Below are 26,580 nucleotides of genomic sequence, written 5' to 3'. Positions count from 1 at the left end.
GAGGTCCCTGTAATGTCAAGTAACTGGCATAGAGTGAAAGGGGAGGAAGTTCTGATGTGGATGCAGGTGACTTGCCATACTCAATATCTGTGTCATAATGCACAGTTTTCCCCTTTTGCACAGTCTTTGAACCAGGCTCTAGGTATGCAAGGTCTTTTCAGCAGCTTGGTGAGATGATCCTCTGTTATCAGGGTATTGAGGCTCTGAGGGAGCAATTTGACCGTGATCACCTAGTGAGTCCTTTCTGAGCAGGAACTTAGGGTGCTTCCATAGTGTCACTCTTTCCAGGTGGAATTCAGTGGCATGTCAGCAAATTCAGGCTGTACAATTAAAGTGGAGCTCTTACAGAACAAACCCACTCCCCCACCCCAGGAAAAAACAGACTTTTATCATTGGAAAGTAAGAGGAAAATGCAGTGGAAACTGTGGGATAGCAACTGCTTGATGAGATGTCATATAATCTCCCTGCAAGCAACTCAGGATGAATGTTCAATAAGCAGTTGACATTGTATAACCTTCCCGCAAACATTGTGGAAACCAATCAGGATGAATGCTGAATAAACAGGTCATCTGGAAGCAACCTTGGGCCCAAGTTTCCACTTGTACTATTCTATCCACTAGACCGCAGTGACTTTATGGCACTTTCTGTGGTCTGGGCACCTTGGTGCCTACATGTATTTCAGCCCTTTCTCTGGTTTTTATGTCTTTCTTTTCCCCAGCAGCTATGTTTTGCGAACCTCTTGGAATAAGATATTGATACCACATTCCCAGTGCCAAGAAGCTTGATTTAATATACAGTGTTTGAGGCAAACAAGCATGCAGCTTGGAATAAGAAGCCAGGAGACATAGGTTTAAGAATAATTGGATATGCCCAGCTCTCTTCCAGATTGGACAATAATCACAACTAGCCATCTGCTTGTGGAGAAAACAATGATTTCATTCCAGGTAATGGAGGAGTAGATAGCAAACCTAAAAAGACTGCAAGGAGGAAACGATGTGGCCATAGCAACATGCCTGTAAGATGATCCTGGAGACGGGAGTGAATAAAAAGTGCTAGGAGCCATGAGTCAATAGTGGTGAAGCATATCGCAAATTAATGCCAAAAAACACTCCTTAATACTAAAACACACACCACTCTCAACGAAGCCACTTGCTATATTGAAATGGCTACAAATATTTAGGCTTTGAAATAAGAACTACATCATCTTAAAGGGACACACATTTATTTTCCAATCCCCTCAATATTTAAAGAGCAGTTATCTTCTGCTACTATTTTAGTATTTCAGATTATAGACTTAAATGCATTTTAGAGAACTTAGGCAAAGACAGTGGGAAGAGATGGGCTTGTTGGAAAAGAAAAAGGTCCAAGAGTAGAATGTGATCAATACATACTATTTCGTTTTAAGCTGCTCATCCATTTATCAAGCTCTTCCATCTCTATTTCCATTACAGAGGGTGTGTCTTCTTCAAAAATAGGACTGAGTAAGAAAACAAAAACATATTTTGGACCATGCAGCTTAGAATTGTTAGACAGATATTTTTAATACCATTTTAAAATCAATCCACGTGTTAGGCTGTATTTAAGTATTTAGCTGCCAGTGTGCTTAATTTAGAAAAGAGCATCATTGTGTGAGCTGTTGAATCAATAAATGTTACTAAATCTGGAATAAAGCTAATGCAATAAACTAGTAGTCCAGTAGATCCCATTGTTGCAATATGGGGGACATCGCCTAAAGACGACAGCCATTTTAAAAAAATTAGATGACTTGTGGTTCTGTCATACTGAAGAGTCTATGTGGCCCTAGGCCATGAGAACAGTTCCACAACTGTTGATATGAACAGGAAGCAGTCTTACCTTTTACAGCTTTCACTTGCTAGTTCCTCTGAAATAAAATGAAATGCATTTCAGAAAGAAGTAAATGATTCATTTAAAAAAGAGATAGGCGATGGGCTGGCAATTAAATATTGCAGAGTAGAATGCTTCTGCTCAAGATTCGACCCAGCTATACTCCATTCCCTTCCCCCTTTCCCTTGGTTATCCATTCTTGCTTTGTTGATTTGTGATGTCAGATGCTTTTCAATCCAAAATACCCGGAGGGCACAAGGTTGAGAAATAGTATGAGGCAAACTGGGCCAGGATTACATCCTTTACCTTCCTGAATAATTATTATGCACAAAGCCAAGAAGAAGAAGAAGAAGAAGAAGAAGAAGAAGAAGAAGAAGAAGAAGAAGAAGAACATATGAACTTGGAGGCAGCTAGAAAGTAAAATGCAGTAAAATGGATATTAAGCCCAAGCTGAAATTAGTAGCTGAGGTAAATTTAAGATGTTGACTACAGCCAAGCTGCATTAATATTCAAATCAGAGTCTAGCGGTGAACAGGAGACTGGAAGCAATGAATTTCTTGAGGCTAACAGGTTCCAACAGTGAAAGCAACATAATGAGAAGTCAACAACTGTGATAAAAATTGTTTACTTCCACACAGCCTAATGCTGTACATGTGCAGTGCACCTGTTTACGAACAGAGACTGTAGCAGATTACAGATAAGGGGCAAGATGAAAATGCAAACACACACAACACCTAAAACCTGGAGAGAAAGGCATTTGAGAGCACAGAGCAATGAAGGAAAATAAACCAAGGAAAGAGTAATTGCCAGGAGAGATGCAGGTGGATGAAACACCAGATGGAATAAGAGGGGAAACCACATCCATTGGAGGTTAGGATGTGGTATTTTTAAAGGAGGAAACTGTCTTCTGAACAACTGAAAGGAAATGTGTCTTTTATACCTAGCAAGGTATAGGAGGGAGGAAAGGACAGGGGGGAAGGATGTAGGCACTGATTCACTTTTCCCAGCAGAAACATTGATGGTTTGGACCACAGATTTAACCATGCCGTCTCCACAATGCCTCAAGTTCTGTTGAACCCCAAAAATACGCTATATAGGCTGCACCTTTCATCAGTACAAATGATTCACAGTTGGTATGACAAATAATTCACAGCATCGTTGTCCTGACCTGACCTCAAGCAAAAGCTCATGGGCTGTGGCAGGGGTACTCCACAAGGCAGCCTGGAGCAGCAGGACCTTGGAGAGCTCTCAGTGAGCCGCTTGCTCCAATGGAAGGAGGATGTGAGTGGACTACTCTGTCCAGATTACTCTTCCTAGATTCCACTACCCCCTACCTGAGGAGTGTGGCTACTTAAAACAGGAACAGGAAACCTCAGGCCTAGAGGCTGATGGAATGCCTGGAGGGCCACAATCTGGCTCCACAGGCCCCAACTTCTTCCCAGGCCGCACTCATCTCGAACCCTGCCTACTATCCTCCTTGGGTCTTCTTATCTGGCTAGAATGTGTCCTTAAACTCCAATAATGCCTCTTGCTTTCCTGGATGGAGGGTACTGATGGGGCGTGTGTGTAGAATTGCTCTGCCCACTATTGCTTCTGGCCCTGCCCACCACTGATACGTTGCCCCCAGGAAGTTGCCTACAAAGCAATGCAAAATTCCCTGGTGTACAAATGAGTGCATTCTCCTCTGGGGTTGCTCCCCGTACTGTTGAACAGGTGTTGTGGAGCAAGAAGAGCTTGGCTTCTTGGGTGAATAGGGTTCAGGGAGGGGTGAGTGTTCTAGCAATCCTGGTGCAGCAAGTTCTTGTCTGCCAGACTCAGGTTCAGGATGAGGAACCCAACTGTGTTCTTCAGCCAGTGGTATGGTATTCATGGACTTGACCACTTCAGTTCTCCTCCATCTGAGAGTCCTGGCTATTGCTTGAGGCTAGGACCATAACAGTTGTGTTCTATGGGATCCAGTCCCATGAAAGCATGTACAGTCGTACCTTGGTTCTCAAACGCCTTGTGACTGGAATATTTTGGCTCCCAAACACCGCAAACCCGGAAGTGAGTGTTCTGTGAGTGTTCCAGTTTGCAAACGTTTTTTGGAAGCCGAACGTCCAGTGTGGCTCCCGCAGCTTCTGATTGAGTGCAGGAAACTCCTGCAGTCAATTGGAAGCTGCGCCTTGCTTTTCAAAAGTTTTCGGAAGTCGAACAGACTTCTGGAATGGATTCCATTCGAGAACCAAGGTACGACTGTATAGGATTGCAGCCTCAGTCATTGGTGGGAAAAGTAGATCGGGTTCTAATAGTAGATTTCTGAGTAATATGCAGTGCTTTTTTCTGGGGGGATGCAAGGGTATGCATACCCCTAAACATTTTGTGAATCTAACGAGAGAAGAAACTAAAAAAAAAAATTAAAAAAAAATTAGTTTCTTCTCTAGCACGGTGAATCATCAGTTCCGTTGCTACCCCCGATAGCGGCCTAATTTGCTGTCACGGTGTTTCCTGAGTCCCAGACGGAAGCGAGCATTTAATGTGTGAAGTAGGAGTTGGAATCTAGCATGGTGATTGGTCAGTTTCGTTGTTACCACCTCCGATGGCAGCTTCATTTCTTTTCCGGTGATTTTATTGAATCAAAATGAGAGTACCCCTAAACATTTTTTTAAAGAAAAAAAGCAAAAATAATTTGAAAAACAAGGAAAGATCTCCCCCCCCCCCCGCTGAAATGAAGAAAGCTGGGGTGGGGGCAGAGGAACTAGAAATAAGTTTTTGTGCATGGGGATTGCGAGTTTAGTTTTGGTACTGAAAACAAATTTCTGGGTTGAGAATGTACTCAGTTACCCTGTTCCTTAATCTAGGTGTGTATTGCAGGATTTTAGTCACCCTAAGGTGTCTGCGTCACCCAGGAGATTGCAGCCACAGAGATAAAAAAGAAGAGCTGCTCTGTTATCTGGGGAGGTCACTTCCTGGTTCTCATGGAGAAGCTGTTTTCAACAGATCTCAGCAACGAAAGCATGTAGCTGTATTGAAACAGCACCAGGTGTTGAAATTTTGCACCCCTAACAATTTTTGTTCCCGGGTGGGCCCCCCATGCTATGCCACTGCATCCCGCTGCCCCCCATCCTAGGAACTGATGCTTAACCCTCATGGAGCTCCCAGCAGCCTTAACAAACTACAGTTCCCATGATTCTTTGGGGTGGGGGTGCCTAGAATGTGCTTTAAAGATATGGTGCGCACTCAGCCAAATTATCACAAGCAGGAGAAAAACACACAACCAATAACCAATACCAAGAATTCATGGCGTTGCAACTGAAAATATGCCTGTAGACAGTTGCCCTGTATGTTTAGATACCAATACTCAAAAGCTTCATTAGCCATCATACTATTAAACCACTGCTTGTATATTTTAAATATTTGAATCTGTGCATGTCCAGTCACCATCTTAAAGCTTCTCCCACTGTTACCAGCCCTTTATATTTCACTGTATATTTTCTAAAGGCTCTGCCCCTTTCCCCTTTCCATTGCATCATAAGCAGAATCATTGTCAAGGGAAACATGTCGTTTCCTGGATTGCATTATCCTTCTAGCTGGCGGATTAAAGACATCACAATCCTATGATTCTCCTGCAGCATGTTTGGATCTTAGCAAGCGGTAGGTGCAATTGCCACGTTTATCCTGGAAGACCTTTGTGAGGGGAAATGTGAAGAATAAAATTAATTTTTGAGGCAGCCTTATTTCCTCCTCTTTCTTCATTGGAGAGGCATAAATCCAATACTGTAGTAAGTATAAGGGCAAGTATAAGAAAAATGGCAAGGGGAATTATCTATGGCCAAACACCCTTGAGAAAGAGCCGAAAAGCCAAGAAAATCCCATTATAACTGTCCTGGACAAGAGAGATAAGCAGTGGGGACTAAGAAGCACAGTCAGACCAGGTTAAGTGGGATTTCTTGTTTGCAGTGGAATTGTGTTTAACCAAATAATAGTCTCCTGAGGAATTCAGAAATGTGCCTGGTTTTCAACAACACTGCTCAGTAGCATGGAATATACGAGGCACTGAGGGCTCAAAATCCCAGTGCTCAAGCACAGGCTGCAGAAATCATCTTCCCTTCCTTCCAGACCATGAGCTTTGCCTCCTGTGTCTATTCCCTATCACAGTGTATAGAAAACATATTCTCTTTTGTTTTGGGGCTGTGAGGAATCACACAGAATGCCAGCCTGCACTGATTTGAGACAAATATATGTCACCCCACAGGTAACCTGAGAGAATATTATTATCATGCATTATACACACATGCAATTGTATGAGCATAGGATCCAATCTTAACCTTCAACCCAATGTCCAGAGGTTAGAGGCACGCTAGCTGCTGAAATCCCCATATGTTGGATTTCTGTTTATGCCACTGTGCAGTTTTTGGAGTCACAAGACTCTGTCTACATTCTAGACTGTTGGAAGTCTCACAGGAGACGGATGTTGATGTTACTGGTTTCCTGTTTCTTTGTTTCAGTTGTTCACTAACTCTCACAGAGAGCAGATGCATATTCTTTCTGTCCTGAGTAGTTAGAAATAAACTTAGCAATGTAGTACATATTTCGGCTCATACACAGTAAAAAGGTAACGGGACCCCTGACCATTAGGTCCAGTCGTGACCGACTCTGGGGTTGCGGCGCTCATCTTGCTTTATTGGCTGAGGGAGCCGGCGTCCAGCTTCCGGGTCATGGGGCCAGCATGACTAAGCCGCTTCTGGCGAACGAGAGCAGCGCACAGAAATGCTGTTTACCTTCCCGCCGGAGTGGTACTGTGATGGCCTGGGAATCCGATTCAGAGGCTGAACCGGAGGAATCCCAGCCTGCACAGGAGTCCCCGCCTCCAGGGCCGGCTGAACTGGGGCAGGGCCTTGATTCTGAAGCGCCTGCACCTGTGCCGGATCCTCAGGAGCAGGCACCAGGTGAATCCACTCTGGCTCCGGAGGTGGTTGAGGACTCAGTGCCTACAGGTGAGTCTCCCCCTGGGTCCAGTAACCCTTCAGCCTCTCCTGAACTGCAGAGGCTCAGGGCAGAGAGGCGGAGGGAACTGGTTTCTTCCAGGAGGAGTGCTCGCCTTAAGGCCAGGAGAGGCAGGTCTCCTGGGGGCTGGGACCGCCCCGGCCTCAGAGAAGATAAAGGCCAGTCAGCCCGGTCCCAGGTTGTGGGAGCAACGTCGTTGAAGAGCTGTTTCGGCCAGCATCCAGTCCTGTTTCCCCAGAGTTCCTGTCCTTGCCCGGCTCCTTGCTGTGGACCCCGCTTTGCCCGTGGAGGACTGTCTGCCGACCCTCGACTCAAGTCCTGGACCTCGCCCCACGGTAACCTCCCCCCTGGACCAGCACAGGTACCTATTTATCTATTTGCACTTTGATGTGCTTTCGAACTGCTAGGTTGGCAGGAGCAGGGACCGAGCAACGGGAGCTCACCCCATCGCGGGGATTCGAACCACCAACCTTCTGATCAGCAAGCCCTAGGCTCTGTGGTTTAACCCACAGCACCACCTCCTAAACTAAAGTTAGACTTAATTCAAGGGTTAAATCCAATTCAGACATTTACCCTATGTTAGCCAGTTCTCTCCTCTGCATAGCTGCCAACCCCCTGGGGGCCCTGAGTGCCTGAACACCCATAAAATTCCCCATGAAGGGGCCGGGCACCCACAAATTTCAGTGTCCAGGCCATGCACACTGCATAGCACCCACGGCACTGGGCACCCACGGTCACGGGGCCAAGCTGGCAAACCTGCTCCTCCATATATATATAATCTAATATATATATGGTCCTTCACACATCACCCAAGAAACTTTAATATCTACCTTGCTTGGGTGGTTTCTGCTTCCGACGTCTTACAATGAAGACAACTAGCAAAACAATCAGGACTAGAAGCAGAGCAGCAGGGACTCCGTATATCAAAGCAGGATGTAGGTCTTCCATTTCTGCAGAGGCAGTGGTTTCAATTTCCGAATTCTCTGCTTCTGTGGATGTAGCGGCAGTTTGCACACCCTGGTCACTAGTTGTCAAAATCATAACAGATGTTGGTGATCCCAGTGTATTCAGTACAGGTACTTCTGTGGTAACAGGTGATGTCAAGCCATGCCCTGAAAATTCTTCATCTGCCGGTGCTGTTGTAGAGCCTGCCAAATGGGGGGAAACAGGGCTGGGTTAACCATTAAGCAAAATAAGCATGGGCTTAGGGTATCAAGGGAAGGGGTCACCGCAGAATTTTTCCATCAGAAAAAGTAGGAGAACTTTCCCCCTCAAATATAAATAAAGTGAAAGTATAAAAAATAAACAGTATTTTCTATCTTACTGTAGGTTTTGTTTAATATCAAAAACATAACATTTTAATTTACGGTTTATTATTGTTGATATTTTGAATATATCTATGGGGCCCCCAAAATCTTTTAAGTGCTTAGGGTTTCTAAAGGTCTTAATCTGGCCCGGGGGTGGGGACAAGTATATATCATTTTTATTTGGATAACTGGAACTAAAAATAAATTTTAGCAAATGAGCTTTTTAAAAAAATCCATTCATTTTCTGATGCAGTACTCAAGAAGCATCCTTGACTGCATGGCTGCTCAAAAACTGTTATTGGCAATGGGATCTTAGACTTGGTATTTCCCTTGTGACCCACATCTTCTGATTACATAACAACTCACGACTGTGTCCTTTAGATCTATAATGGTTTCCACAGAGATTTGTTAAACCCAGTGTGTTGTAAATCTAGAATCAGGGCGTTGTAGTGGAGCACTGAGTTTGCAAATCACTACAAAGCATTTAGGAAAACAAAGTTGGTTTGTTGGTTTTTTGGGTAAGAAAAGGCAGTATATTTATGGTTTGCTTTATGAAAGCTACCATTATACAATCGTATATAGTATTCAATTCCCCTCCCCCCAAAATCATGAACAAATATTTACAGCATGACACGCTCACAACAAAAAACAGGTTCTTCCAAACAAGGTATACTGAAGATGCAGCACAGAACAGCCCCAAACTTATACAGCTGTTTGGAACAAAAGGGAACAAAATAATTAAAAAAAAAAAATCCTAAATCTCAAAAGCAGAATAAAGTTGAGAACTGCTGTGCTGAGCTTTAGGCATACAGCTGTATCTGGAAGGCTGGTAAGCGAATGGCTGGGAAAACCTCAGTTAAATAAGTACAATGAAAGACACATTAAAAATGAGAGGTGCGTGAGACAAATCACTATTTGTTCTTCATTTTAAAGTTTCATTTAAGTTTCCATTTGTCAGAATTGCATCTGTTGTTTTCCGTGATTGTAATGAAAACACCACCTGTTTTCTGCTGCTTGTAACTTCTGTATTTTCTATCTAAGGGATAAGACATTTGCTTGCATTCTACTCAGGAATCAACAAATCCGCTTGTCAACTCACCACGGGCAACTGCCCTCTGGTGATCCGAACATCCAGCACCACACAAATCCCTGCCCTGCAGATCTCATTTCCATTGCATTTCCCCCAATCAGGTAAGAAATAGCAGGATTCCTTTCTAAACAGCAGGAAAGACTTCCATTCTTCCTTACCCTCTCCATAACCCGCACAAATAAGAACAGACTCTGTTTCTCTCCCAAGTTCTCTGTGAATGCCAGAGGATGCATGGGAGAGGGCTGGTAGTTCCACAAATAATGGCTGGCAAGGGAGCCTAGGCAGCATTTGGGGATCCCTGATTCTATTACCATCAGAAACAACAACACCCATTCTCCATCCTCAGGCACCAGACTAGCCAAATTTCAGACAGATTAGACAAAGGGACCACACTTTAAAGGAAAGTAAAAATGCAGAAACTAATGGAACAAATTTCCCTTAATTTAGTTTTCATTCAGATATGATGGATTACTATTTCCCATTCATTTATTCGCATGACAATGAAGAAATCAATTATGCTTATTCATTCATTATCCATTCATTATTAAAAGGAATTAACATCTCTATTGAGAAATGAACATCCCGACTACAAACAGGTGGCTTCTGAATTAGCTGTGGCTACTCCAGAAAGTGATCTCGGAGTCATGGCAAAGAGCACAGTGAAGTGATCCAAATTTGAGACCTGGCGCCCTTGAGAAAGCGAGTTCTCTTACTGAATGGAAGGGCAAATCTTTTTTATATGCACACATGCATTGACCAATAAAAAGGCGGTGATAATAGATCATTCACCCCCCGGTATCAAATTCAGAAGGCATTCCGAAAGCTTGATGTTATGGTTGGTGAGATGTAAATATTTGTTCCTGCCTTTGAGAGCAGCACATACTTCAGACGCTTTATAAATTAATTGCTCCCAAAATAACTTCAGTCTAAGCCATTTCACTCTCCCAGTTGTGCTGCCAGACTCCTAGGAAGGGATGGGGACGAGAGATAAAAATAAGCAACAGTTGGCTATGTAACATACCAATAATGCAGTCAAATATCTCAGAAGTCTGCAATCCACATGCCTATGCTAGTACCTTTCCCCATCTTTATTGGACAGAGATGTCATTGTGTCAAATGGGGTCACCAAAAAGTATGAAAGGGAAATTTCACTGAAAGTGCACTACAGAGTTTTAGCTGAAGGATTCAACATAGTTGTTGTTTAGTCTTCGTGACCCCATGGACCAGAGCACTCCAGGCACTCCTGTCTTCCACTGCCTCCTGCAGTTTGGTCAAACTCATGTTCGTAGCTTCGAGAACACTGTCCAACCATCTCGTCCTCTGTTGTCCCCTTCTCCTTGTGCCCTCAATCTTTCCCAACATCAGGGTCTTTTCCAGGAAGATTCATCGTAGTAGCATTCAGCAAATCCGCTTATACCGATGCCAGCATGAACTCTCTGCAGCAGAGGTAGCCAGTGGTGTGGTGGATTACAACTTGACCCAGGGCCAATCCTACCACTAGATAGATTGAGACACTGACCTCAGACAGCAGGTGCTGATGGGCAGAGAATACACAGAGCTCTGTGAATCATGGGGCCTGCTCTGTGCCCCCTAAGCTAGGCCACTGCCCTCAAGTATGTGGAGGACTCTGCCTCATCACCAGTGTTGAAGTGAAAGTCAGATGCTAACCTGGTCAGCATTTGAACATGGAATGGGAGAGGTGCCATTGTTTATATCACTTCGGGTAGCAAAATGTCTTGGGCTGGTCCTGCACCTATCAGCCTCAGCTAGCAAGGCCAGTGGTAGGCATGCTGTGAGTTTCAGGTAGTAAACAGCATCTGGAGGAGTCCGTGTTGACTACTCTTGCCCTCGTGGAAAGCTGAATAGAAATGTAACCAACTGGTTAATGTCTTACAGAATAGCCATAAAAGGTTATGCCAAGTACTTCCTGGGAAGAAGAGGACAAGCTAGCATGTTGTGTGTGCTTTAAGGTTATGGCAGTCAGGTGAAATGAAAATCACATTGATTGACTGGTAATAAAATACCCTTGAGATGACAGATTTCCCTGAGGAGGCCAAACCCAATGCATTTTGCTGCCTAGGATAGAATAGCAAATGGTATCCCCCCACAAAAAAAATCCTACAAAGGCCTCTCCCTGAGAGTACAAATACAAGAATAATTAACTAAAAAGGTAACAATTTGCTGCCCTTTCAAGACCCCCATACCCAAAAATCTGCTACCTGAAGAAACCACCTCTCTAAAATCTATGAAGGGCTGACTCACATGAGCAGGTAGGTAAGCAAATGCCATTTTCTCTCTTTTTAAATTACTTGTAAAACTGTATCGATTCAATCAGCGTTTTTGTTCTTAAAAGGAAAGGAAATCACTACAATTGCCGTGGGATGCTCTGCAATATTATGTGTGTATTAAAATAACTTCAAAAGGGGAATGTCACACAAATATTTCGTTGTAGCCATGCCAGAAACAACTTATTTAAGAAGAGAAAAGCTGTTCTTCCATTTCCTCCCATTAAGAATGTTCCCAACTAAAGGAGAATTTGTCGCCTCTGCTAATGCTCCTTTTTATTGGCATGTGTCTTAAGAGACATGGTGGAATGTGTCCTCAGGGGAGTGTCCCCCCTTTTCTAAAGTAACACAGGGAACTGAAAATGTGAGCTCGAGATAGGAGGAGCTGTAAAGGAGAAGGGGGAGAGAGCTGGGGTGGTTTTTAGTTTTGATGGATGGGTTTAGCTTCAGGAATTTGGGGGAGTGATGTTTAAGTCAACATGTGGGTCATCATTCTCCTCTGAGTTTTGGATGTGAGAGCAGGGTGTAAGCAGTGGAGTTTGACTACTGAGGTGGCCTGCTTCATTCCCAATCATTATTTTTCCTTTAAAAAACCCATACAATTAAAATCATAACACTCTCTCTTTTTTTCTTCACAAAGGCCACTTTCATGTACAGAGAGCAGGTAAACGGAAGGAAAAACTGCAAGTTTTCCACTTGTTGGTGTTTTATTAACTAAGGTAAAATCTCCAGAACAAAAGAACTATTTGTCTGAACTTTGGCAGGCTTCCCCCACCCCCACCCTGGGGGTACATCCATTCCTCGTGTCTCCAGTTTTCAAACTGGTTGCCCCCCAAGAAATACCTAAGGAAGGAAATGTGATTTCCAATTTCCCACCCCACCCCACCCACACCATATCCAGGATTCAGTTCCATTCACAGAAGGAAAAGTAGGTCAGTTGCACATTTGATATAAACATTAAAACAGAAAAAACCACCCTGAACAATTAAAAAAAACTCTTGATAGAGTACTGCAGCCATTCTTGTGAAATAGCTCCCAAGTTAGAGGTTATCCTAAGCATATATGCCCGGAATTAGGGACAATTTAAGTTAATGAAACTTCATTTACAAGTAAGCATTTGTGAGATTAGGCTACAATTTGGGCTCAGTTAGGAGGATCAGAGACAGAATGTGTGATATATGCATTATCAACCAACCGTCTGGCATGTAGGCCCTTGAAGAGAAACAACTAGGACTCAGGAGTCAGTTCCTAAAGAGCTGACTCAAAGGTGTGGCCTGTCTAGAGAAGTTATTACTATTTTCTGCAGGCTCCTAAGCCTCATTAAGGATATTCTAACTCAGCTTGAAGTGAATGAGGATGGGGAGAAATTTGATTCCGTTTGGATTTTAAGGTTCAGCTTACAAAATTCTCACTCTCTGAAACAAGATGTGAACAGAAACACAGCCATCCTTTAACATTCACACTTTCTTTGAACATTGCAATGCAGTTCTCCAGCCAAGCAACATGTACATAAATGCATGTATCAGGGTAAAGTGTGCATATAAATGCACATATTAGTGTAAATAACAGGACTTTGGTCTGATCCAGTGAGGAGGGTTCTTCTGACATTCTTATGAGTGTCAAAGGGTTCAAACATCTGAGGAGTCTTGTGTCTTCATTTCAGTCTTTAATCATGATCAGGTATTTGGAGAGGATCCAAACAATGGTATTATTTTAATAATCGTTGGCAATTTGATACGGAGACAGGCAAGCAATGCTGCCAAAACCAGGAACGTTTTCCGAGCCTGTCGTCAACAAGCCAGCTTGTGGATGAGTTTTATCCAGCACTTGGCTATTTCACAATGAGAAATCTGCTTTCGTTTCTCGAAAGCCATTTCTATCTAAAATGCTCATATATTTTGTCCAGAGGCCTAAGCTAGCATTTGATTTATACTTCAAGTTAATATGCTTTAAAATATTTGGGTTTCTCTTCCTTGAAACTTGTCTGAGCAAGAAGCCGCTTCAGACTTTCATTCTTCTTCAGAAGTTGCCTTTCGCAAGAACTTCCTTAGAGATTTTTAAAAGTTCAGAAGCTTAGCGTCTCAAGCTGTTGCAAGAAATGGCGGCAGTCAAAACATTAATACACCCAAAGTTCTTAACAGAAGACGTCTCTCTTATGGACTGCTTTGCAAATGCTACATGATTAGCATTGGGAGGTAAAATCCAGAGAGTTCCCTATGGCAAAGGAGACTCCCCACCCTGTGGTTCTTCTATGACAGGTGGATGTGTCCACCTATGAGTCATTTGATGGTTTACAGACGGGTGACCCGCACATCTCTAGGGTAAGGGGAGACAAATGGTGGTCTCACCCAGGCCAAAAGGGTACTCCACCCATGTCATAAACCATGGCTTACAACACACAAGCAAACTGCCCCTACTTTGCTCCTCCTTGATCTTTCCCATTTTTACTGGGAGCAGACAAAGCACGATCCCTGGCTTAGCATTGCATTCTAACTGAGGATTGTGGCTTGTTTTGCTCCAATAACCACAATCGGTTAAGCCACGAATAAACCTTGCCTGAGGTTGGGAGCAAAACAAACCATGATCCCTGGTTCAGACATAACATGAAACTAGGGATTGTGATTTGTTTCCTGCCAGTGATTACCAGTATTTATTTATTCATTCATTCATACATACATACATACATACGTAAGGGACGTGGGTGGCGCTGTGGGTTAAACCACAGAGCCTAGGACTTGCCGATCAGAAGGTCGGCAGTTTGAATCCCCGCAACAGGGTGAGCTTCCGTTGTTCGGTCCCTGCTCCTGCCAACCTAGCAGTTCGAAAGCACATCAAAGTGCAAGTAGATAAATAGGTACCGCTCCGGCGGGAAGGTAAACGGCGTTTCTGTGAGCTGCTCTGGTTTGCCAGAAGCGGCTTAGTCATGCTGGCCACATGACCCGGAAGCTGTACGCTGGCTCCCTCGGCCAGTAAAGTGAGATGAGCACTGCAACCCCAGAGTAGTCTGTGACTGGACCTAATGGTCAGGGGTCCCTTTATCTTTACCTTTACATACGTACATACATACATACCCTGCCCATCTGGCTGGGTTTCCCAAGCCACTCTGGGTGCCTCCCAATAGAATATTAAAAGCATGATAAAACATCAGACATTAAAAACTTCCCTAAACAGGGTTGCCTTCAGATGTCTTCTAAAAGTCAAGTAGTTGTTTATTTCTTTGACATCTGATGGGAGGGGGTTCCACAGGGCAGGCACCACCACCGAGAAGGCCCTCTGCCTGGTTCCCTGTAACCTCACTTCTCGCAGTGAGGGAACCGCCAGAAGGCCCTTGGCGCTGGACCTCAGGCTGAACAATGGGGGTGGAGACGCTCCTTGATTATTGATTGATTATTTAATTTCTATACTGCTTAAAATATTAAATATATATTGAATTGGTGTACAGGAAACAACAGACAACTTAACAAAGTATTACAAAATACACAGTTACAGATAAAAAATTATATTAACACAAACTTACTAATATATAGAAATCAATATCAATCCCTTTGCCTTCTGACACACCCTCTTTCTCAGCCTCTGGGTTCTGTTCCAGCCTCCAAAAAACCCAGCTGACTCACAGAAGTCTCACAGTGAGAAGAGTTCCTAGAAACAGTGAACATCACCCTAGCCCATGGGTAAGCAAACTAAGGCCCAGGGACCGGATCTGGCCTAATCGCCTTCTAAATCCGGCCCGTGGACGGTCAGGGAATCAGCGTTTTTTTACATGAGTAGAATGTGCCCTTTTATTTAAAATGCATCTCTGGGTTATTTGTGGGGCATAGGGACAGTGGACCGCCCCCTGCTGAAAAAGTTTGCTGACCCCTGACCTAGCATCTCACTCTAGCCTTGCTTTTTTAGGCTCAAGGTGCATGGCACTTCCTCAGGCTGCCCACAGCTGTTTCCCTTTCAGCTGCTCTCTCTGCACCCAGTTCCAGGTGCAGCAGGATTGTTGAATTTTCAAGGGGGGGGGGCAAAGGATGGAGAAAAGGCCCCTCTCCACTCACAGCTCTTTCTTCACCCTCTTCTCCTCTTCCCCCTGTGCAAGCAGGGAGCAGCAATGAGGACCAATGCAGGCACAATTTCCTTGTGCAGAATAAGTCATCGTTTATAGCTTACCATAGCTGGTGGGCAGTCGAACTGCCATTCTCCTGTGGCAACAATTTTCTTCAATCTCTGTGGAGCTTGCAGACTTTTTTCTTCTCTACCAACCTCAGCTTTTAATAAAAAGTTGCCTGTGACTAAATTCTTCCTGTCTGAAACCTAGCTTTACCAGTCTAGGGTTTTACCAAGATTTTAATTATATGAAAAATAAAATCCCACAATAACTTGCTAAGTCACTCTTCATATTTTATCCCACCATCTTCAGGTCAGGTACAGTTGCAGTTCAGACACAAGGGAGGAAGCCCACAGAAGGAGGAATGAACACTTTTCATATTATTATAAAGTACAAGCAGGAACAAACTCACTGGGTAATTTAAAGCAATGAAAGAAAAACAAGGCAAATACAGGAACTCTTAGGCTTGTGGTAATCCAAACCTTTGTGGAAAAACTTTTTCACTTTCTTGACAACCAGTTATGAATATCAGCAAATGGGACTTCTGCTTTTGAGGTAAATTTGCTGGGTTTAAGCGCAGCATGCTTAGACAACCCTTTTACGATTAAAAGAAAAAAACAAAGAACTTCTACCCTCTCTGTCTCTCTTGTACAAAATGTACATGTTTAGACACATTAAATAGTAGTCAACCATTTATTAGAGTATACCCATTGAAATGAATAAAGATGACCAAGTTAGGTCCATTAATTTGAATGTCAACTCTGACTGAAACTTAATCACCAATAGTCTCAAATATATGAAGATAAAACTACGACAATGATTCCACCCCCAATTATTTTTACATGGGAAGAAGAACACGCCAAAACACATTTTTTGCTGTGCCACCCTACAAAAACAAATTGTCTGGGGCTGACACTATCGTAAACAGCACCACATGCTCAATATTTCTAGGAGCTTACTACCCAGTAATTTGATACATTCAGCTATCACGATAACAATGAGAGTGTGGATTTATTTGCCCATAAAATACCGATATTACAAGGCAGTCCTTGCCTGTCTACTTAAAGAAAAGACCCACTGAGCCTAGTGGTGCTCATGCCAAGTGTGCACAGGACTGCAGTCTTAGAAGCACAGGACTTTTTAAAAAAAATACACAAAAACTCATACGGCAGAACCAGCAATGATTCAGAAACAACGGCTTCACGCACATCTCAACACACCTCAGATCTGTAGCTCAAGCCGGATCCATGGAAAGAAAAGACAGCAAACTGTTGGGAAGAAGAGCTACAAGGCAGAGTGCAAGTTTGTACAGACAGCCTTTGCAGGGACCAGATTTTCTGGGTGTGACACTTCAAAACAGTTCCATAGCCTCAAGCATAAAATGTGCCTCTATCGTTAGTTCTCCTTAACAATGCAGAGAGCATGTTACTGCCACTTACCACAGCAAGCAGGTCTTTCGCTGAGCAACAGAAATAAAGGCAACATAAAGTTGTGTTTCTGCATGTTGGCGTCTCTGTGATCAGGTACGAAGTTTGTTTCATTCTCCCTTAGCTGTACAGAGCATGTACATTTCCTGTTTCCTGCCTCTGTGGTTGGATGTGTAAGATGCCTTAAGGAGATGCACTATGTCTGATTGCTCGTAGGAAGTGATGCAATTTAGTTTGGGCCTGTCAAATGAGCAACGATTGCTGATTCAGCTAAAGAAACCACCAGGAAAATCCACGTGTGAGAATCTCGCAATCCTCTCTTGTTTTCAAGATCTGACAGTCTCTTTCCCACCCAGACAAGAATGCCTCAAATATATCTAGTTCAGTGATGAAGTACATGCCTTGCATGCAGAAAAGTTTGGATCCTTATCATCTCTAGGTAGGGCTGGGAAATACTCCTGTCTGAAATCCTCAGTTGCCACTGCTAGTCACTGTGAGTTTGATAGAGCAACAGTCTGACTTGCTTTAAGGCGGCTTCTTATATTGCTTTTAAAAATGAAAGTTTGCTTCTCAAACTATCTGATGTGGTGGACCAGCAATTCTTCACACACACAGTGTGCCAGGAACTGGTACCCAGGGCCAGCCCACCCATGGGGGGGGTGAAGCACCTGCCTCCGGCGACAGACCCCCTCCACTGTTGGTACCACTGCAGACACCCTGTCTATACCACCACTTCTTCACCAGCGGGATCTCACTGGAATATCATATCTTACCAGAACTCACCATTGTTGCTGCTTCACAGGCGCTGCCACCAGACCCAGATAAGGGAAGTTTTGGCAATTGGGCTGCACCTTCCCATTTTGCCTCAAGCAGTGAAATGGGACAGGCTGCCACTGACAGGACTATATTTGGTCCCTGTACCAGCTGACCACTAAAATGGGACTTTTTAAAAAATTGCGAAAAGCTTTACATGCTACCCCAATCTCCGAGCAGGGCGAGATTCCAGAGGTTCCAGGCACTTACCCAAGATTTGTGTTACCTTTGGAAATGAGGCACAGCTTTATGTCTTTATGATATATGGCTTACTTACACATCAATACCACCTGAGCCTACTGTGGAGGGTTCCCAGCACTACACTCCAAGAGGGTCTCTTGCTTCTCCCATAGGCACAGTGAACTTGGATCCAGCAGAGAAATCAGCCATGCCCTCTGACTCCTTTTTACAGCCTCTCACAGTTTTTGCCAGCACATCACTGCCAAGTACCATTCGAAAAACTAGCCTTTTGTCTCCTGCTAACTACCTCTCTACATGAAGGAGAGGCTCACACCTCTATGCTGTTAGTTGCCCATCTCCCTGCCCCGTTTGGTTAATGATTTGGCCGCCATCAGGCTTTGTTCCCCTAACACAGGGGTAGGCAACCTAAGGCCCATGGACCACAAGCAGCCCATGGGGGTCGTTTAACCGGCCCATGAGCCATCCCTGAACTGAGCTGCCTGCTTGGTGAGTCCCCACAGCGTGGTGTGGGGGCTTGCTTCCGTGGCGCCGGAAATTGCGTCTGCATGACGCAGATGCCAGAAATCATGGGCGCGTGTAATCCAGCCCACGGAGGGATCTCTGCTGGAGTGAACCAGCCCAGGTGAAATAAACCTTGCCGACCTCTGCCCTAACAACTCTCACTCAGCAAGCCATCATCAGGTTGTTGGGCACAGTTTAATTCCCCCAAACCTTGATTAGTTCTCAATTTTATTGGACCCAGAAACTTAGAGTGTCTCACTCCCCACAAACTCATAACACTATTTTTGTAGACATATAAAGAGTTCTGGGAAGCTTGAAAGCTCGTACACTGTTTTGTCCCAAAGTAGCACAGAAAACCCGTGACGCATGTGAGTTATGTTTCATAAGCTCAGTGGCAGAGATTACAAGCTCCACTTTCTAAAATTCCCAGGTTCAAGCCCACATCTCTCCAGAAAGCATTGAGAAAGACTAACGTCTGAAACCTTGAAAAACCTCTGTCAGACTGAGCAATCCTTCTATGATAGGGTTGCCCTATTTCAAAAATTTGTTGAGCTTTTTTTTTAAAAAAAGGTAGTTTTTGGACACTGCTTCAGACTGCAATATTCCGGTTATGTCCAGGAAATTCCAGACGTATCACACCCCTAGCTATGATTCTATGATTCTACAAGTTCTGTCTCGATATGAGGCATCTACCTACGATCCTCTCCGTTTTCACATCAGAAATAGAAAAAACAGACCCACATCCTTGCATACAGATAGATAGTACTGTTTGTGCACAATCCTGAGGAGTGTTCCAACACAAAAGTGCACAGTGTTTTTAACATTTTGTACAATGTCAAAAGGCAGAGCCGTTTTTAACATATCCCATGTGCTTGTCAGACTCATCCTCATTCAGCAAAAATAGGTGATGAGAAACTATTCTTTGTGGCAGTATCGTCTCCAGGGGAGTACTTGTGGGCAATTGCGTGATGATCCATATCGATTTAACAAGCTGTGCCGGCCTTAGACATTTTCACACCCTTCTCTTTTATTTTTTTAATGACACAGAGGGGGAGGGAGGAAAAGAGGGCGGGAAATTGTGCTGCCTAGAAAGCGGCTGCGCACCAAGATTGATACAGCTCCCTTCATGTAAGGCCTGCCCTGTTAGTTAGGAAATGCAGAGGGGAAAACTGCTAGGATCACTAGGCACCTCTTGGCACATCAAGTGGCTTCTTCAGAAAGAGACTGAAAACCATGAAGATGCTGGTTTTTACAATGGATAATTACCAGTAGTTGAAAATGTTGCGGTGGATAACGGATTATCTCTATAACTTCCTTTTTATTGCATTGACATACAATTCATACCCACAGAAAAGAGCAGGATGAAATTTTTAAAAATGCTCATCCTGTTATCAGTGTTCGGAGTATTTTAGATGGTAACCCACACTACTGGATGCTAGTTCCCTCCCCTACTAGCCCCAAACCAATTCACACAGCTATTTTTTAAAAGCATTTTTCAGGTTGTAGATAATTAACAGTTTTTCCACCCTGGATGTTTTGCTTGTGCATAGTTGGGGGAGAATGGAGTCGAGAGATTTGGATACACACACACACACACACACACACACACAGGTGCACAGACACATTCAAAACTGAGATTACAAATTATAGAAGAGTTTGGATTTGATATTCCGCTTTATCACTACCCTAAGGAGTCTCAAAGCGGCTAACAATCTCCTTTCCCTTTCTCCCCCACAACAAACACTCTGTGAGGTGAGTGGGGTTAAGAGACTTCAGAGAAGTGTGACTAGCCCAAGGTCACCCAGCAGCTGCATGTGGAGGAGCAGGGACGCAAACCTGGTTCACCAGATTACGAGTCCACCGCTCTTAACCACACCACACTGGCTATAGTCTTCATTCCTTCATTCACTTACAATCCATCTTTCCTCCAAACACTCAAAGCGGCCTGCATGGTTCTCTCCCTTCCACCCTGTTATTCTCACAGCAGCTCTGTAAAATAGATAAGACTGAATGGCTGATACAGAGCCAATGCTGAGCTTCATGGCTGAATGGAGATTTGAACCCAGGCCTCCTTAGTCCTACTACAGTGTTGCATTGTGTGAGTTTGTGGTGCTGCAGTATTATTATTATTATTGAAAATACACCCTAACTGCTCACTGTGAAATCACGGCTGCTATGTAGAATTTATTTATCCAGTTCACAGTTACAAGGAAGCAAGTAATGTTAGGAGCCATTCATACAATACATTTACACTCACAGTCACACATGAAAACTAATCTCAAGAGCTGTTTATGTCGTTTTGCCCTCCAACAGTGCCAGACAGATCCTCGGTTATCAGAGCATGAAGCACAAATGCACAGTGTACACATCAGACACACCCTCGGTCTGAATTTGCTGGCTGACAAAGGGAGAGCAAGTACGTGCATTCTGGGGAGCCTTGTTCTGTGATTGGTAGGAGCCCAGGAGGTGGCTAATATGTCTTGGCTCAGCCTGCTGCAGCAATTAATCTTTCTTAAAAACATGGCTGCTTTTATAGGTCATCAGTTACAGTTTCTCAGCTATTATCTCTGAGAAATAGGTCAATGATTCATTTACTGGCCAGCTTGTTAATGGGTTTACAATGCTAGTATTAATCTGCTGGCTAGCGATGGAGCCAGTTGTTGGTTTGTTTATTAGTGGCTGTGTGTTTTGGAGTGCTCTACTTAACAGTTATCAAAACACAAAAACAAGGAGCCAAGCTGGATGGAAATGTAGGAGGCGGAACTGAAAGTACTAAAGAAGGGATCAAGGTTTGCTGCCAAAGACACCTAACAAACCAATCTTCCCAGACCGTAGCCAGTTTAAGCCGATAACCTCACACTTTCTCCAGGATACGAATAACGAAGAAAGTAGGAATTTGGCTGGAGGTTAACCTCAGCCTGGCTTCACCAGATCTGCTTTCCAGCACTTGTTATGGGGATCAACTCTGGAATATATTATGATTATGATTAGATTTCTTACCTACCCTTCACCATGAGGTCCTAGGGTGGGCCACAACCATTTAAAAATATGATATAAAATCAGTTGAAGCAAAGTATAGTCAAAGGAATAGGGTGGGACCTAAATATATATCCATATATGTATTGACAGGTATCAAAGTTCAGGATAAAGAGCCTTCAATGAAGGACAAAAACTACATAGTATTTATAATGAATGTAAATAAATACTATATTAATAATATTTATTTGTTTGATTATTTATTTCTCTGGTTTCTAAACTGCCCTCCATCCAGTATAGATCCCAGGGCAGATCACAAAAACTTTGTAAAAGCGACACCCACATACCAATTACTAGGGGGTTTTCCACGGCTACCGTACATTACTCATCAACTCCCCTTTCTGCCCCACCAACCCCTTAGCAGGGGAACTTTAGTTCTTACCGCATGAGCCAGCTTTGCCAGGTGGGTGGGGCTTGCACTTGCCACTCACATGACATTGTTATCCCACCGCATGGTTGGTGGGTGGGTTGTCCCGCCCACCTGTCAAAATCCATTGCGGGGTTCCCTGGCACCCAGCGTGAGAAGCTGGAGAGAAGCCTGCATTTTTCCTTCTGCATTTCTCGCTTCCTGCAGTGCCAGCGGTGGCAGCAGCAACAGCCTTCATTCCCCACACTCCCACTTTCAACCTGCAACATCAGAGGTTGAAGCGGGTGGCGAGATTGCAAGAAAGGGCTTTGCAATCTCCCGAAGCGCTTCTTCTTTGCACATCTGACGCTGGAGGTGGAGAAGTGTGGGAGGCTCACAAAGGACTTTCCACCTCTGATGTCAGGTAGGAGGGCAGAGGCAGCAGCCAGCCAGCATTGTGATCTTCCTCTGCCACAGGCACTTCATCTACTCAGTGATGGCAGCAATGGATTATGAGGCTGGGTGGCCACCGCTTTTGGCCACATTTCCACGCTTCTAACTGGCAGCGGAAGCAGAAACAGCAGCTCCCAAAGCTCACTGGGGAGGAGGTGTCCAGTAGCAGGGCTGGCAGCAGCCTGGGGTTCTATATCCCAGGAACAGAGGCCCCAGGGTTGGCAGGTGAAGGAGCTTTCATAGCAAGGCTGCTGCTGCAGCCTGTTCTGTCTGCCTTCCTATGGCTTGCCTAGGCTGCCCATCTACCACCTCTCATCTTGCTGCAGTTTACAGTGCCACCTGTCTGTGGCCCAGTGAAATACAGTATGATGCCATTCTTCCATTTTTCTTATATGGTAATAGAGCTGGGTTTCTGGGTTTTGAGGCTGGAGTTGTCCAGAATCCTGGGGAAATTAAACCTAATGTTTTATTATTACAGTGGTACCTCGGGTTAAGAACTTAATTTGTTCTGGAGGTCCATTCTTAACCTGAAACTGTTCTTAACCTGAGACACCATTTTAGCTAATGGGGCCTCCCGCTGCCACCGCGCCGCCAGAGCACGATTTCTGTTCTCATCCTGAAGCAAAGTTCTTAACCCGAGGTACTATTTCTGGGTTAGCAGAGTCCGTAACCTGAAGCTTCTGTAACCTGAAGCGTCTGTAACCCAAGATACCATTGTACTATTCTTAATCTGTGCTGAGAACTGCTCAGAATGCAATCAGTAGAAGAATGTGGTAGAAATCCTGATCATAGAAGAGAGCCAGTGTGGTTTTGTGGCTAGATGCAGTCTGGGGAGACCTAATCACAATCTTTCAGCCTATGACATATGCTACTGAGCACGCAGACGGCTGAAGGTACAAGTTCTAGCAAGACTGGGACCAGAGTCAGGGTGGAGCACTGAAGCAGATTAACTGGAGGTTCACTCCAGAGTCATTTGCTGACTAGGAGAGGCTGAGCTGAAAGGGTCTGGAATGAGGATTCATAGGAAGGTCGGCCAGCAAAAGCAAGAGCAGACAGGCAGGCAGTCACAAGGATGAGGAAGAGCTAGAGCTCAGTTCCAGGTTCAGTCTCTGGCATCTCTAGATAGAGCTGGGTCACTGTCTGTCAGTGTAGTAGATAATACAATAGATGGACCAATGATCTGACTCCGTAGAAGGCAGCATCATTATTGTTTTGTTGGAAGCCGCCCTGAGTGGCTGGGGGGACCCAGCCAGATGGGCGGGGTATAAATAATAAATTGTTGTTGTTGTTGCATGCACCCCGATCTTCAAGCAATAAGAGACTCCAATGATCCCAGAGCTGACCAAGGGTTTGGTTTCCTTGGAAATGAAGGTCAATGGAGACTGTGGCATCTTTCGGATTTATGCTTTTATTTACACAAATATACAGCCTGAGCATAGGGTGGAGGGGCTCACAGCACTAACACTCCAGCAGATCTTGCTTCCTGATTTGGCTTCTCCTAGTCAGTCCCAAGTCACAGCTCTTCAGTCCACCTGTCTCTGTGTCTCCAGCTTCCAGCATCTGCCAAATTCACACACACAGAACCTCCTCTGGCCTTTTTTTGTTCCCCATCCTAGGATGATGATGTGGCATCCAGCAGGTGAGGTGGGAAAAGGTGTGCCCATTTATTGCTATGTCAGCCTCTTATGACATGTACAGTAAATGCCAGAACGTTATTGGCCATTCCCTTAACAACAGAACTGGCTTGGTTGGTTTCCTCTCATAAATTCTAACCTTACATACATAGGATCACAGGTTTGGAAGGAACCCACAGGTATCTTCCAGACTAACACTCCCCAAAAACCCATAACAACATGTTCCTACAGATAGGAAAAACTGGTAGACTGGAAGCCAAAAGCCTGTATAATGAGGTGAGCTCAGGATAGACAAGTTAAATGCCATGGAAATGCAATGCCATTCAGTTGTCTAGAATCAGTTTGCAAAACTTTGCTTTACATAGTCCTTACTGGGCAAAAGCCCAACCTCTGATAGCAATGGTAGATAAATTCACAAGGTTCACGTTACCAAATACCCAACTTCCCAACCAATAAGCAAACCAAAACACAGCTACCCTTTGAATTTTGCAGCACTCCAACTTTTGTGACGCAGTTCTCCAAGCCCAAAGCCTGCACAACAAATGCCTGCTTTAGTGAACACCATGTACAAAACTATAATAGTGGAAATGGCTTGCAAAAATGCTTACAGTATATTAAGGGAATTTGTGTGCACACAAAAAAGCATATATTACTGAAAACAATGCACAAACGCATATGAGTTTTTCTGCAGTCCTTTTTAAAGATAAATTTGCAAACTGATGCACAAATATACATGCCTGTGACACCTAAAACTGAAACACAGAGGAAACATCCCAAAGAAACTGCCTACCAAAGTTGTTGGTAAGTCCCCTCCTATCCCCTTTACATTACAGTTAGCTATAATTCTCAAGCTCAAAGATCTCACTGAGGCAAGCAAAGAATCTGGCATAAAATGTATTCCTTTAAAGGCAATTGCTGATTTTGTCACAAGGGGAGACTGCAGTTCCTCCATGTGATAGGCAAAGCAGTCTTCACATGCCCCAAATACTCTGTAATAATATTTTTTCCTGCTACTATGGACTCACTGGGCTAGTTAATATTGTTGTGCCTTGCTGCAAAATAGTCTAAATGGCATCAATGTTCATAGATGTGTACATTATACAAAGCTGACTTGCCGTTCAGTGTGTCGCTTGCTTCACTGCTTTTGCCATCTGAAGCCATCTGTTTGCAGATATATTTTAGTTCCTGCTTTCTACTTGCTGCTAGGTTTCCTGACTCTGACCTTAGCACCACCCACTCATGCACAGGATTATGATCTCTCTCTCTTCATCTGTGAAGTGTCAGAGGGGTGTTTGAGGAACTGGGACCCAGCAGCACAATAGTTCCCCTTTCTTCTTCCACTCTGCAGCCTCCAAGTAGCTCACCGCAAGGATCACAGACTTCGATTCCAGACTAACTGCTGGTGATCCTGCCACAGACACTCTGCCAGGCAAATCTGGTTTGAGGCTCCACCCTGGCACTTAAATGTAACCCACATGCCCAAGTGCTTGGAAAAGGTAAGCAACTGCACATTAGCGTAATCGTTGTCCCCCAGGCTGTACCACGCCTAGGGAGAGAGCCTCTTCGCCTAACCAAACAGCATGATTCACAGCACGACTTCAAAAGAGAAGCCAGTTACCTTTGCAACCGCCCTACCCTGCTTCTCAGCCTGCAAGATAAACCTTCCTAACATTCAGATGGTGCTGCTCACCAAAAAGCATCAGGGCAACAAGGGTGGAATCTACACACATATTAAAAACGCTATGAAATGCTTTCTTTAAAAAAAGTTTTGAAAAATACATTGAATTTGGCATAGCTCACTGTTGCCATCTAGTGCCACTTTACAACACATTTAAAACGTTTTCTTTGCAGCACCACAGCTGAGTCTAAGACCTTATAATGTGCAAATGAGTAAAATTCAGTCATATCAGGTAATATCCATATTTTCTGAGAATGCAGGCTAATAATAACAACTTTTGAATATGTATTGTATTAGTAATAACTGAATACAATAAAAAATACTTCTTGATCACTATTATTTACTTCTAATACTACTGATTTTGTTGCCTGCCCTTCACCATCAGGTCCAAGAGTGGGTTACAACAATTTAAAATTCAGAATACAGTGGTACCTCGGGTTACAGACGCTTCAGGTTACATACGCTTCAGGTTACAGACTCTGCTAACCCAGAAATAGTACCTCCGGTTAAGAACTTTGCTTCAGGATGAGAACAGAAATCGTGCTCCAGCGGCATGGCAGCAGTGGGAGGCCCCATTAGCTAAAGTGATGCTTCAGGTTAAGAACAGTTTCAGGTTAAGAACGGACCTCTGGAACGAATTAAGTTCTTAACCCGAGGTACCACTATAAGCAGATAAAACATATTACATCCATAATAAAGAAAGGGTTCTGAAAATGCACATCTGAAATGATAAGGTCAAGGTAAAGAGGTGCATCTCCAGCATTTGATGAAAGCTATATAGCAAAGGTGGCAGGGAGGGAGGCAATATTACAAACAGCAGAAGAACACCTAGTACTGGAGATAATAGCTTCATTGATGCACAGGAAACTAAAGTGATGCTCCAGA

General features: G+C 44.0%; 1 protein-coding gene across 2 annotated transcripts in view; it reads right to left on the bottom strand.

Moving 5' to 3' along the window:
* TMEM154 (transmembrane protein 154) overlaps window positions 1-25,268 on the bottom strand; it is a 30,674-nt gene extending 5,406 nt beyond the window's left edge. The window contains exons 1-4 of one of the 2 annotated variants that reach the window (XM_081021421.1): window positions 25,133-25,268; window positions 7,662-7,979; window positions 1,855-1,882; window positions 1,392-1,477 (exon numbers count right to left, since the gene is read on the bottom strand). In XM_081021421.1, coding sequence (XP_080877547.1) covers window positions 1,392-1,477; window positions 1,855-1,882; window positions 7,662-7,979; window positions 25,133-25,178 — 478 coding nt within the window. In that variant the 5' untranslated portion in view covers window positions 25,179-25,268. Of the gene's footprint in view, window positions 1-1,391; window positions 1,478-1,854; window positions 1,883-7,661; window positions 7,980-17,045; window positions 17,322-25,132 lie in introns of those variants that run through there. The other variant, XM_081021420.1, reaches the window with a different exon arrangement.
* Window positions 25,269-26,580: the final 1,312 nt, after the last annotated feature.

The sequence above is a fragment of the Podarcis pityusensis genome (genome assembly GCF_964106645.2).
Source record: "Podarcis pityusensis genome assembly, chromosome: 9".
Lineage (NCBI taxonomy): Eukaryota > Metazoa > Chordata > Lepidosauria > Squamata > Lacertidae > Podarcis > Podarcis pityusensis.
This window is presented reverse-complemented; position numbering and strand designations above follow the sequence as displayed.